The sequence below is a fragment of the Moschus berezovskii genome, chromosome 2 (assembly GCF_049115385.1).
Source record: "Moschus berezovskii isolate FMDL1 chromosome 2, NW_MosBer_1.0, whole genome shotgun sequence".
NCBI lineage: Eukaryota > Metazoa > Chordata > Mammalia > Artiodactyla > Moschidae > Moschus > Moschus berezovskii.
The window spans coordinates 29334135-29346164 of record NC_142461.1 but is presented as its reverse complement, the minus strand read 5'-3'; the positions used below and the strand labels follow the sequence as shown (position 1 = coordinate 29346164).

The window sequence follows — 12030 nt, the reverse complement described above, 5'->3', positions numbered from 1 at the left end:
AGGGTACCTCTGCCTTGTCCCAAAGGTACCACGAAGGCTAGCAGTGGTCCTGGCATCAGGATACCTGAGGGCTGCTCTTGGGGTTGTTCTGGGGGGAGGTCAAGGGATAGTCCAGCCCAGCCCCCAGCTGAGATGATGGGGGGACCCCTGCTGACATGAGTGTATCAACAGACATAGGTATGCAAGGCTTGCAACATTCTGCACAGGGGGTGGGTATTAGGTGCACCCAGGCTTGTGGTCCCTGAGCCCTGCCCCCACTTCCCCTACGCGCACAGGACACGTACTACCGATGGGTTATACAGCTTGATCTGCCTCTCGGCGGTGCAGCCCACGGCAACAGAGCCAAAGTGCAGCACTTTCTGGAAGCCCTCGGCATCCTGGTCCTCTGGGCGCCTCTGCTTTATGCTCACCAGCAGCTGGGCGCATTTGGCTGGGCAGAGAGTGGACAGCCTTGGGGAGAAACCCACCAAGGCCTCTGTGGCCCCACACTGAATAGCCCCTTCAAGGAAGACACGGGTCCCCAGGGAAACACTGGTCTGCGGCACCAAGGGAAACAAAGAGATGACAAAGCCTGTGGGGCTCGGCGAAGGGCAGGAGGCTGATGGAGGTCCCTTGGGGGCCAGGCCAGAGTGGGGGTGGGGGGAAGCACACTGGAGGCTTTGTTTCCCAGGTAAGTGCTGTGGGGCTCTCTGGGGACAGGTGAGAGGTTGGGCCTTACCCACAGCCTGCAGCTGGATGCCTCTCTTCTGCTTGCTGCCCTCCCCGTACCAGCACGTGGCCTGAGCTTCATAGATGACAGCCATTGGGGGCTGGAAAGTCACCTTGATCCGGCAGGCCTGGCCTGGTTCCAGTAGCCCCGTGGTCGGCAGCATCTGGAATGGGCTGGGGGACTCCCAGGTGAAGGAGGAGGGCAGGTCCCTGGGGGTGGGGCATGCGGGGCGGGGGGATGCGGATCAGAGTCACTTTGCCCACTCTGACCACCGCCCCTGCTTTAGAAAGGTAGAGATGCCCCCTTGACTCCCTCACTCCATGCCACACCCCACATGCCGGTCTCTCCTGCTCCCAGTTGTTGCGCTTCCCACCTCCAAGCCTCAGCCTCTGCCCTCACCCCACATTTTCCAGGCAGAACCAGGCTTCAGCCATGTCCCCCATGGCACACATGGGCATCTGCAGGGATGGCGGGCAGACCAGATTGTGGCAGGGCAGGGTGGCTCTCAGGCCCACACAGAACATCCCCTCTGCTTTCTCAAGCCACAGCTGGTCCACGTACTCCTTCTGCGGTGTGTGGGGGTCGGGGGAGAGGCAGAGGCACTGACTGATCAGTGGCACCCAGGTGACACCCACCTCACCCTGGCCCTGGCCATCCCCCCAACATAACCGTGGAGGGCTGGGCTGGGCCACAGCCCTCCTCCATCTCAGACTCTGAAGACAAGGTCAGTTACTTGAGCTAGTTAGCACCATCTTGGTCTCAGAGATATGGGGCCTCTTTTGTGCAGGACAAAGTTTTGGGAGAATATTTTGAGAGCAGGAAGAAGCCAAGGAATACAGGGCTTTCCGATGGCCAAAGAGTCGCACAGCTTTCCCCGCTGCCCCACCCTCCCCACCCCACACATCCAACTGGAAGCCCCTTCTATCTCATGAGCTTTGGCTCCAAGTGGTAGGATGTGGGTGTGGATGTGGGTGTGGTGGTTGGGTTGAGGGGGCTCCTCACTGCTCTGCCCTGGCCCCCTGCTCCGAGGCCACTGTGCCCCTGTCCCTCCCTGTCCTCCACTCGCCATGGCAGGCCTTACCTTCTCCAGAGGGCGGAAGATGATGGGGAGTGAGAGGGTTAGGCCTGGGCTCAGGAAGATGGGCTGGGGCACGACAGTGAAGAAGAACTTGGTCTTCGGGGGCCTGTGGGAGGGAGCCAAGGAATAAACATTTCGGGATCAGAAAACTAGAAGAGTCAGAAAGATTAGGGGAGACCCTGGCAAGCTAAGCAGCTTGTGGGACTATGGAAGGGGACACACAGGGGTTATGCACCCATAGGAACTGTCTCTCACATGCCACCATTTTTAGCTCAAACTTTCACTCCAGGATGTCAGAGCGCTGAAGGGAAAGATACAGGAGCGGACTTCCCTGGTAGTCCAGTGGTTAAGGATCCACCTGCCAATGCAGGGGACGCGGGCTCCAGCTCTGGCCTGGGAGATCCCACATGCTGTGGGGCAACTCAGGACGTGTGCCACAACCGCTGAGCCCACGCTCTGCAGCGAGAGAGGCCGCTGTGAGGGGAAGCCCGCGCACCACAGCTAGAGGGTGACGCCTGCTCGCCGCAACTGGAGAAAAGCCCACGCAGCAACAAAGACCCAGCACAGCCAAAAGTGAACAAATAAATAAACAAAATTACTAAAAAAAAAGAAGAAAAAAAGATAATACTGCCAAAAACTCTATACCAGTAAGTTCAGATAAAATAAACACATTTCTAGGAATGTATAATTGACCAAAAGTGACTCAAGAATTATACATTTTGTGGCCACCCTAACCTAAAATTATCCAAAAAATTGAATAAATAGTCAAAGAATCATCCCACAAAGAAAAGACCAGGCCAGATGGCTTCGCAGCAAGTAGTATGGAGCACTTGATAATTCTAGCCTTGTCTTCCCAACAACAGAAAACAAGGAAACCCTCCCCAAAATACTCTGTGAGTCTATCATAATGTTGTTATCAAAATATGACAGTTATGAGAAGAAAGGAAAATTACAGGCCAGTACCAGCCATAAACAAAATATTGGCGAAAACAATTTAGCAATGAGTATAGAAAGAACACTCAATCATGAACAAGCTGGGCTTATTCTAGGAATACACCATTGGTTTAACATTTTAAAAAAAAGTGTGGGGATGGATTTTCCTGATGATCCAGTGGTTGGGAATCCTCCTGCCAATGCAGGGGACATGGGTTCAATCCCTGGTTTGGGAAGATTCCACATGCCTCGGGGTAACTAGGACTGTGGGCCACAATTACTGAATCCTCTGCGCCCTAGAGCCTGCATACTGCAACACGAGAAGCCCCCCTCTCAGAAAGTGCATGTGCAGCAACAGAGACCCAGCACAGCCAAAAAATAATTTATTAACTTTTTTTAAAAATCAGGGGATTTCTCTGTGTGTTCAGTGGTTAAGACTCCAAATTTCCACTGCAGGGGGTACAGGTTGGATCCCACATGCCCTGTGGTGCAGCCAAAAAAAGAAAATTAAAAGTTAAAAATCATTTAATGTAATTCACTGTACTGACAAATTAAGAGAGAAAAAAACAAATGACCATCTCAATGAAGAAAAACATTAAATAAACTTCAACATATGTGTATGACAAAAACACTCAGCAACCTAGGAATAGAAGGGAACTTCCTTAACCTGATAAAGTCTAAAAAAAGAAGAAAAAAAAAACAACTACAGGAAACATGCAAATTAATAGTGAAAGACTGGAATCTTTCACACTGCAATCAGGAGCAAAACAAGGATGCCTCTACAACCACTTCTGTTCAGCACTTTCCTTTACAATAGTGCAGGAAGGAAAGACAGAGAAAGAAAAGATATAGGATTGAAAAGGAAGAGGAAAAACGCCATTTTCATTTAAGATATGAACATGTACATGGAAAGCAGAATTGACAAACACATCATTAGAATTAATGAGAGAGTTTGCCAAGGTTGCTGGGCACAAGGGTGTGGACAAAACATCTATATTTTTAAAAAATGACTTTCTAAAAAACCAGCAACAAGCAGAAAAATAAAACAACTTTAAAAGATATCATACTCAGCATCATTAAAAATCTAAAACACTTAGGGATAAACCTAACTAAAGATGTGTAAGACATCTATGGAGAAAATTTTACATTTTACTGAAAGACATGAAAGAAGACCTAAAGAAATATAAACAGGCACCATGTTCATGAAAGACTCAATTTGTAATGATGTCAATTCTCCCCAAATTGATCTTTGCATGTATGCCGGTGTGCTCAGTCACTTTAGCCATGCCCAACTCTTCAACCCTATAGACTGTAGGCTCCTCTTGTCCATGGGATTCTCCAGGCAAGAATACTGGAGTGGGTCGCCAATGCCCTCCTCCAGGGGATCTTCCCAACCCAGGAATCAAACCCGTGTCTCTTGTGTCTCCTGCATTGCAGGCGGACTCTTTACCCCACTGAGCCACCTGGAAAACCTAAATTGATCTATATGTTCAACTAAATCCTAAACAAAATCTTAAAAAGTTATCTACGTGTATGTATTTAAGTTGATTTGAAGATATTTATGAAAGGTAAAAGGTCCAATGAGAGCCAAGGCAATCTTGAGTAAGAATGAAGTTGGAGGACTTACATTACAAGATAATCAAGACTTATTATAAGCTTTAATAATCAATTCAGGGTGATGTTTATTGGCCCAGGGAGAGACAAATAGAGCAAGGGAACAAAACAGGGTTCAGAAATGGTTCCTACATGTATGGACACTTGATAAACATCAGTGGTAGGGAGATAATAAGGCAAAGTATAAAATTTTCAATAAATGGTGCTGGGACAACTGGATATTGATTTGAGGGGGAAAAAAGTCATTGGATCCCTACTTCAAACCATTCACAAAAATCAATTCCATGTAGATGAAAGGCAAATATGAAAGGCAAAATTATAATGTCTTTAGAAGATACTAAAGGAGAAAATCTTCATGAACTACATAAGGGTAGAGAAGAACTTGCAAATATCAACCATAAAAGAAAATATATTGGTACATTCGATTCCTTTGAAATTAAGAATGCCTTTTCTGCAAAATACATGATAAAAGAAAAGACAAACCACAAGGTGGGAGAAGATATTCACAACACATAACTGACAAAGAATTAGTATCTTCAATAAGAACATCTATTAAAAAAAGACAATCTACAAAGAACATGTAAAGATAGGTAACAGGTACATGAAAAGATGCTCAACATTGCTAATTATTAGAGAAATGCAAATCACAACAACAAGATATCACCTTGCACTATTATCAAGAAGGCTACAAATAACAAATGTTAGCGAGGGTGTGGAGAAAAGGAGACCCTGGTATACTATTGGTGGGAATGTTAATTGGTCTGCCATCCTGGAAAACAGATGGAGGTTCCAAAAAAACTAAAAATAGGACTACCATATGATCTAGTGATTCCACTCCTCTGCATATGTCCAGAAAAAAAGAAAAATACTAATTGGAAAAGATACATGTACCCCAATGTTCATAGCAGCACTATTTACAATAGCCAAGATACTGGAGCATCCCAAGTGACCATCAGCAGACAAATGGGTCAAGAAGATGTGGCATACACACACACACACACACACACTCACAACGGAATATTACCCAGCCACAAAAAATAATGAAATCCAGCAACATGGGTGGACCTAGAGAATATTATGATTAGTGAAGTCAGACAAAGACAAATACTACATGATATCACTTGTATGTGAAATCTGAAAAGTAAAACAAACCAATGTTTATAGCAAAGCAGAAACAGACTCAAAGATACAGAAAACAAAGTAGCTGTTACCAGTGGGGAGAGGGAAGTGGGAAGGGGCAAGATCAAGATAGGAGTATGGGGTTAAGAAAAACTACCAAATTTAAAATAGATAAGCAGGACTTCCCTGTGACACACTGGATAAGAATCCGCCTGCCAATGCGGGGACACAGGTTCCATCCCTGCTCTGGAAAGATTCCACAGGCCGAGGAGCAACTACGCCCTTGTGCCACAACTACTGAGTCCGCACTCTAGAATCCTCGAGACGCAAGTACTGAGCCCATGTGCCTACAGCCTGTGCTCCACAGCAAGCGAAGCCACTGCAGTGAGAATCCCGAGCACTGCAACGAAGAGCGGACCCCGCCCGACACAACCAGAGAAAGCCCACGCAAAGCAACAAAGACCCAGCACAGCCGAAAATAGAATAAATAAATAAACCGAAACTTAAAATAATAAAATAGTTAGGCAACAAGGATATCCTGCATAGCACAGGAAATTATAGCCATTATCTTGTAATAACTTTTAAGGGAGTATAATCTATAAAAGTACTGAATCATTATGCTATACAGATGAAATTAATATGATATTGCAAATCAGCTACATTTTAATTCTTTTTGAAAAATGAAAAAAGATAATCTAACAGAAAAATGGGCACAGACTTAAACAGGAATTTCACAAATGAAATGGCCAATAACACAGGAAAAAACACTTAATTGTAATAGTAATCAGAGAAATGCAAATTAAACCTACAACAAATTAGCATTATTGGCAAAAAATTTAAGTCTAAACAATATCAATTGTTGGTTAAGATAAAGAGGAATGGGGATACTCATATGTGGCTGGTGGGAATATAAATGGATATAAGTACTTTGGAAACGAGTTTGGCAAACACGTACAAACATCTGTAAGAAGCAAACGTGTACATGTTTTAAGTCACAGTAGTTCTATTCCTTTGTATCTACCTAGAAAAACTTGAACTTGTGCAATAGCTGAACAATGCTGATAACAGTCTCAAACTTGAAACAACCAAAATGTCCTTCAGCAGAAGAATGCACGAACACACAGAAGCATACATTGAACTATTACTCTGTGATGAAAAAGGATAAACTATGCATGCATGTGGATGAGTCTTAGGAACATAACTGAGCTATGACCAACCTAGACAGCATATTAAAAAGCAGAGATATCACTTTGCCAACAAAGCTCCCTATAGTCAAAGCCATGGATTGTCCAGTAGTCATGCATGGATGTGAGAGTTGAACCATAAAGAAGGCTGAGCGCTGAAGAACTGATGCTTCTGAATTGTGGTGCTGGAGAAGACTCTTGAGAACCCCTTGGAGAGCAAGGAGATCAAACCAGTTAATCCTAAAGGAACTCAATCCTGAATATTCATTGGAAGGACTGATGTTAAAGCTGAAACTCCAACACTTTGACCACATGTGAAGAGCTGATTCACTGGAAAAGACCCTGATAGTGGGAAAGATTGAAGACAGGAGGAGAAGGGGGTGACAGAGAATGAGGTGGTTGGAAGGCATCATCAACTCAATGGACATGAGTTTGAGCATTTGTGAGATAGTGAAGTACAGGGAAGCCTGGCATGCTGCAGTCCATGGGGTTGCAAAGAATCAGACATGACTTAGTAACTGAACAACAACAAAAGTATATCTTGTTATCCCACTTACATAAAGTTCATAAGAAGGTAAACTATATCATTTAGGGATGCAAACATAAGTGGCAAACCCTTTTGAGAAAAACCGGAAAATCATTACCATGAAAGTCAAAACAGTGGTTACCTTTACCAGTAGGGAAGGTGTTCCAATGCTGGGGGGACACATGATGAGAGAAGGTGAGCTTCAGATACTGTTATCACTCCATTAATTAACCTGGTCACATGGGTTCCACTTTCAACAACTGTTCAAACTATACGTGTTCTATACACTCTTGGTTTGGTATGACTTATTTTTTAAAGTGGCTGCTTTGGGGGGTTGAGGGCTCAGGGACTTAGTCTCTGATCCCTCATACTGGTACCTGTATTTTATCTTCTGGATTTTCAAGGAGAGATTTTTCAGAACCAGGTTTTTGGTCATCTCCTTCCCCAACGCCCAGCCTTTCCATTGTAGCTCCTCAGCCACCTCAATGTCCCAGATGACCCTCTTCTTCACTTTGTCCTGCTTCTTCGGGAAGCACAACTGAGTTTCCATGGAGCTGGCAGGCTGTCCGGTTGGCAGGGAGAAAGGAGAGAAGAATTCAAAGACCCAGAGAATGGGCTAAGATCTGCCCCACCTCCAGAAGGTAATGAATTACACCACTCCGTGCCCCGTGGGGGATGGTCTGGAGACAGAAGGTGAGAGGCAGGGAGGCCCTGGAGTCTGATATTACCTCTTCTGAGGTCACTGGAATGGTTTTCCAACTAGATTCCCTGAGGCACTGCCCCTGAAGCCTTCCCTGGACCGCTCTATCAGCCCCTTAACCCAGCACACTCAGCAGCCTTAGCTGGCCTGTTCTGTCCCCCAGTGTGTCCTCAGACAGTGCTCTGTTCAGATGCTACCTTCTCCTCCTCCTCATCCTCCCCATCCTACCCCTTCTCTACAGAAGCCTGTAGAGAACTTCTCTAAGACGTCCCTTGCTGGAACTTCTCCAGGGCACAGGGATAGTCCACCATTTCCTCTCCCATCCCTCACCTAGCTGGTGGAGCAAAGGGCAGAGCCAACTTGCCTGGGGCCCACCCACACCATACCTTGGCTTTGAGGCCACTCCAAGCACTTCTCCTAAGGATGCTAGAGGTTTACTGTACCAACACTCCCTGTCTGTAACAGCAAATCCTTTCACAGGCTGATCCCTAACCCTTAACTATCCGAGGAGGGAGTGGAATGGAAAACTTCTGGGGCAGTAAGATGGCAGGAGGAGGAACCAGGTGCCTCTTCCTACCATTCATTGCAGTGAATGTAAATTCACTGCCATTTTTCCTTTAGCTTTGACCAAGGATTGTTTTTATCTCATTATATAAGGGAGGCCTGGCGTGCTGCAGTCCATGGGGACACGACTTAGCGGCTGAGCAACAACAAAGGATAAATGTATGTGTTTCACAGTAGTTAAAAGGATAAATGTATGTGTTTCACTACCTATGATGCAGAGGTCAGTGCCAGGCCTAGAGACCATCAAATCCTTTCTCTCTTGGAGCTTACATCTCAGTTTCAAAATATACAGAGTGTCAGATGGCCTGAACTGCCCACAGAGGAAAGGTGACATGGGTGACAGAGGGTCATTTATTACAAACATCAGTTGATGCATCAATCAGAGTCCGACCAGAAAAACAGAAGCCCCTCTGGGTGTTTAATATAAGGAATTCAATGCACAACCAGGGGCTAGTGAAGTAACCTCAAAGTTAACAACATCAAGAAGCTGCCACCAGGGACTTCCCTGGTGGCCCAGTGGTTGAGAATCAGCCTGCCAAAGCAGGGGACACGGGTTTGATCCCTGGTCCAGGAAGATTCCACATGCCGAGGAGCAACTAAGCCCGTGTGCCTCAACTACTAAGCCCTGCACCTAGAACGTGGGCTCTGCAATAAGAGAAGCCACTGCAATGGGAAGCCCGGGCACCACAACGACGAACAGCCCCCTGCTCACTGCAGCTAGAGAGAGCCCACGTGCAGCAACAAAGACCCAGCACAGCCAGAAAGAAATAAACAAATGAATGTAATTTTAAAAAGAAGGTGCGTGGGATGATTTGAGAGAATGACATTGAAACATGTATGTTGTCATATGTGAAACGAAAAAAAAAACTCAAAAAATAAAAAATAAAAAGAAGGTGCCACTGTACACAAGTTAGGGGAAGAGGTGGGGTTCTCAGAACCCAGAGCACTGTCTGGTGCCGACGGGAGCCACAGCGAGATGCCGACCGAGACACCATCAAAAGCAGGGAGGGGAGAAGACATACCTGGGCTTCTCCCCTCCGCCCATCTTCCAGCCAGCCCAGAGCAGAGTGGGGAAGGGCAGTGAAAGAATCTGCGTGCAAACTGGCCTGGAACGGCACAGGTGCAGGGGAGAGATGACCATGGTCCACAGGGAGGCAAATGCAACCACCAACACATCTAAGGCAACCCGAGAACTCCCACATGACACAGACACATACTGCACAAAACGCAGTTGAACCCCTACATTACCTGCCTAGACGAGCACCAGCCACCCTGACCCGGTGCTGTCACACAGAGAGAACCCTGAGAGCTGCAAAAAAACAAACATCATCCACCCACTGGACAAATACAAAGCCCTAGGCATCAAGATCAGAAGAGCTTTGCGAAGGAAGAGAGAACTACAGGCTACTCTTATCAGCTGCAAACTCCCATCTCCCCAACGTTCTTCTCCTTTTCGCCGCCGTCATGCTCACAGCTGCCACCGCTCCAGTTGGCCTGGGCTCCATGTATATAGCGTCTAGTAATGGGGTTGGGACAGGAGAGAGAGGCACTCCCAGATTCCGACCCCTGCTGCCCATCCACCCCGCTTGGCCCCACAGGCGTCCTCACAAAGGCACTGGCGTTGCTGCTGCTGTAGGCACTCATGGCCATGCTGCTGCCAGTGATGGTGGGAAAGGCCATCGTGCTGGCACTCAGGCACGATCCAGAGTTCATGGTGTAGTCCCCGCTGTCCCTAGTCCTCATGAGGAGGCTGAGGGCTGCTTCAGTGAGTATCGGGTGCCAGGGACACAAGTCCAAAGGAAGCTCTCTGGCTAAACCAAGAGTTCCGGCCAGTCGGGAGCTGGAAAGAGACCAGAGAGGAGACAGGAGGGGCATGAGAAAGAAACATCAGTGGAGAAGACTCACGATGCGCACTGTGATCACGGAGGAGTTGCCTGCTTCCAAGTTCTGTCCACAGGTGTGAAGTGGCACATGAGGAATGAGCCTGAATACAAGACCCAGGGCTTTGTGTGGGAGCCTAGAGGCTCACCATTCGGGAAAGGCCATTTGGAAAAGGGAACTGGGGATGAGGCCCATGCAGCACTGCCCTCCACAGCCACACATGGCATTTCTCGGTAAGTCCGCAGTGAGTGTCACTGAAGCATATGCATTGCTTTTACCTGGCTTTTACTCTCTACTTGTTGCCTCTGAACATGGCTGGCCTCCTCTGAGAAGAGAAATAAAGGACAAAGAAAAGGGAAATGAGACTGAAGGCTTCTTGTGCTTCTGAGTTTTCTCTATCAGTACACAACCTGTTCAGTTCAGTCGCTCAGTCGTGTCCGACTCTTTGCAACCCCATGAACCCCAGCATGCCAGGCCTCCCTGTCCATCACCAACTCCTGGAGTTCACTCAAACTCACGTCCGTTGAGTTGGTGATGCCATCCAACCATCTCACCCTCTGTCGTTCCCTTCTCCTGCCCTCAATCTTTCCCAGCATCAAGGTCTTTTCAAATGAGTCAGCTCTTCGCATCAGGTGGCCAAAGTATTGGAGTTTCAGCTTCAGCATCAGTCCTTCCAATGAACACCCAGGACTGATCTCCTTTAGGATGGACTGGTTGGATCTCCTTGCAGTCCAAGGGACTCTCAAGAGTCTTCTCCAACACCACAGTTCAAAAGCAACAATTCTTCAGCACTCAGCTTTCTTTATAGTCCAACTCTCACATCCATACATAACTACTGGGAAGACCATAGCCTTGACTAGACGGACCTTTGTTAACAAAGTAATGTCTCTGCTTTTAATCCAGGTTTAAAGGAAGCCTTCACTGAAATGATGATTCAATCCAAGGATAAACTAATCAACCTCTAAAGCAGAGGGATCCATTGATAGGTTGTGTCTGGAAATTATATGTAAATATTATAGGCAAAATATATGCAAATTTCATGGGTATGGATATGTGCTCTTTTCCAGGGAGAGTGTCCACAGCTTTCAAAAGATGTTCAAAAGGGTGCTTGGCCCTGCTTTGGACACACAAGGGTCCCAAACTGGCTCCGGCTCCATCTCAAACCCCCTTCCTTCTGTACATACACCCAAGTGTGGCTACCATATTTGACAGCATCAATATACTCCTTTTTTGAACATATGTGCATTTTTAAGATTACTCAGTATCTTCCCCCACCTCTTTGAATAACAATTTCAAAAATAATAAAACTTCTAAGAATGCTTACTGAGAACTTACCATGTGCCAAGCAGTGTTGTAAGTCCTTCACATGTATTTTAATCCTTACAACAATTTATGATTAGATGTGAGTCATCTTTTATTTGGCCTGAAATTATTTATTTTCAAGTCTGGGGTTCAGCCCCTTATTATAACATATTATGCTTTAGGAAACAGTTTTATGGTTGCCCTTTAGAAATTTCCACACTTCCATCAGACACTCTCCCATATCCTCCTCACCATTCATCCAGACCAAAAGATTTTGTTGATGTACTTTTTTCCTAATTGGCAACAAGTCCAAACCGTCTAGGGGCTTCCCTGGTGGCTCAGTGGTAAAGACTCTGCCTGCCAAGAAGGAGATGTGGGTTCAATCCCTGGGTTGGGAAGAACCCCTGGAAAAGGAAATGG

The 12030-nt window shown here is 46.4% G+C and overlaps 1 protein-coding gene across 1 annotated transcript in view; it reads right to left on the bottom strand.

Annotated features, from left to right (window-relative positions):
* The window catches only part of CFAP65 (cilia and flagella associated protein 65), a 40293-nt gene extending 30037 nt beyond the window's left edge, over positions 1-10256 (bottom strand). The window contains exons 1-6 of the mRNA XM_055398789.2: positions 10036-10256; positions 7541-7725; positions 1791-1893; positions 1109-1275; positions 719-918; positions 285-430 (exon numbers count right to left, since the gene is read on the bottom strand). Of these exons, the coding sequence (XP_055254764.2) occupies positions 285-430; positions 719-918; positions 1109-1275; positions 1791-1893; positions 7541-7725; positions 10036-10170 (936 nt within the window). The 5' untranslated portion in view covers positions 10171-10256. The remainder of the gene's footprint in view (positions 1-284; positions 431-718; positions 919-1108; positions 1276-1790; positions 1894-7540; positions 7726-10035) is intronic.
* Positions 10257-12030: the final 1774 nt, after the last annotated feature.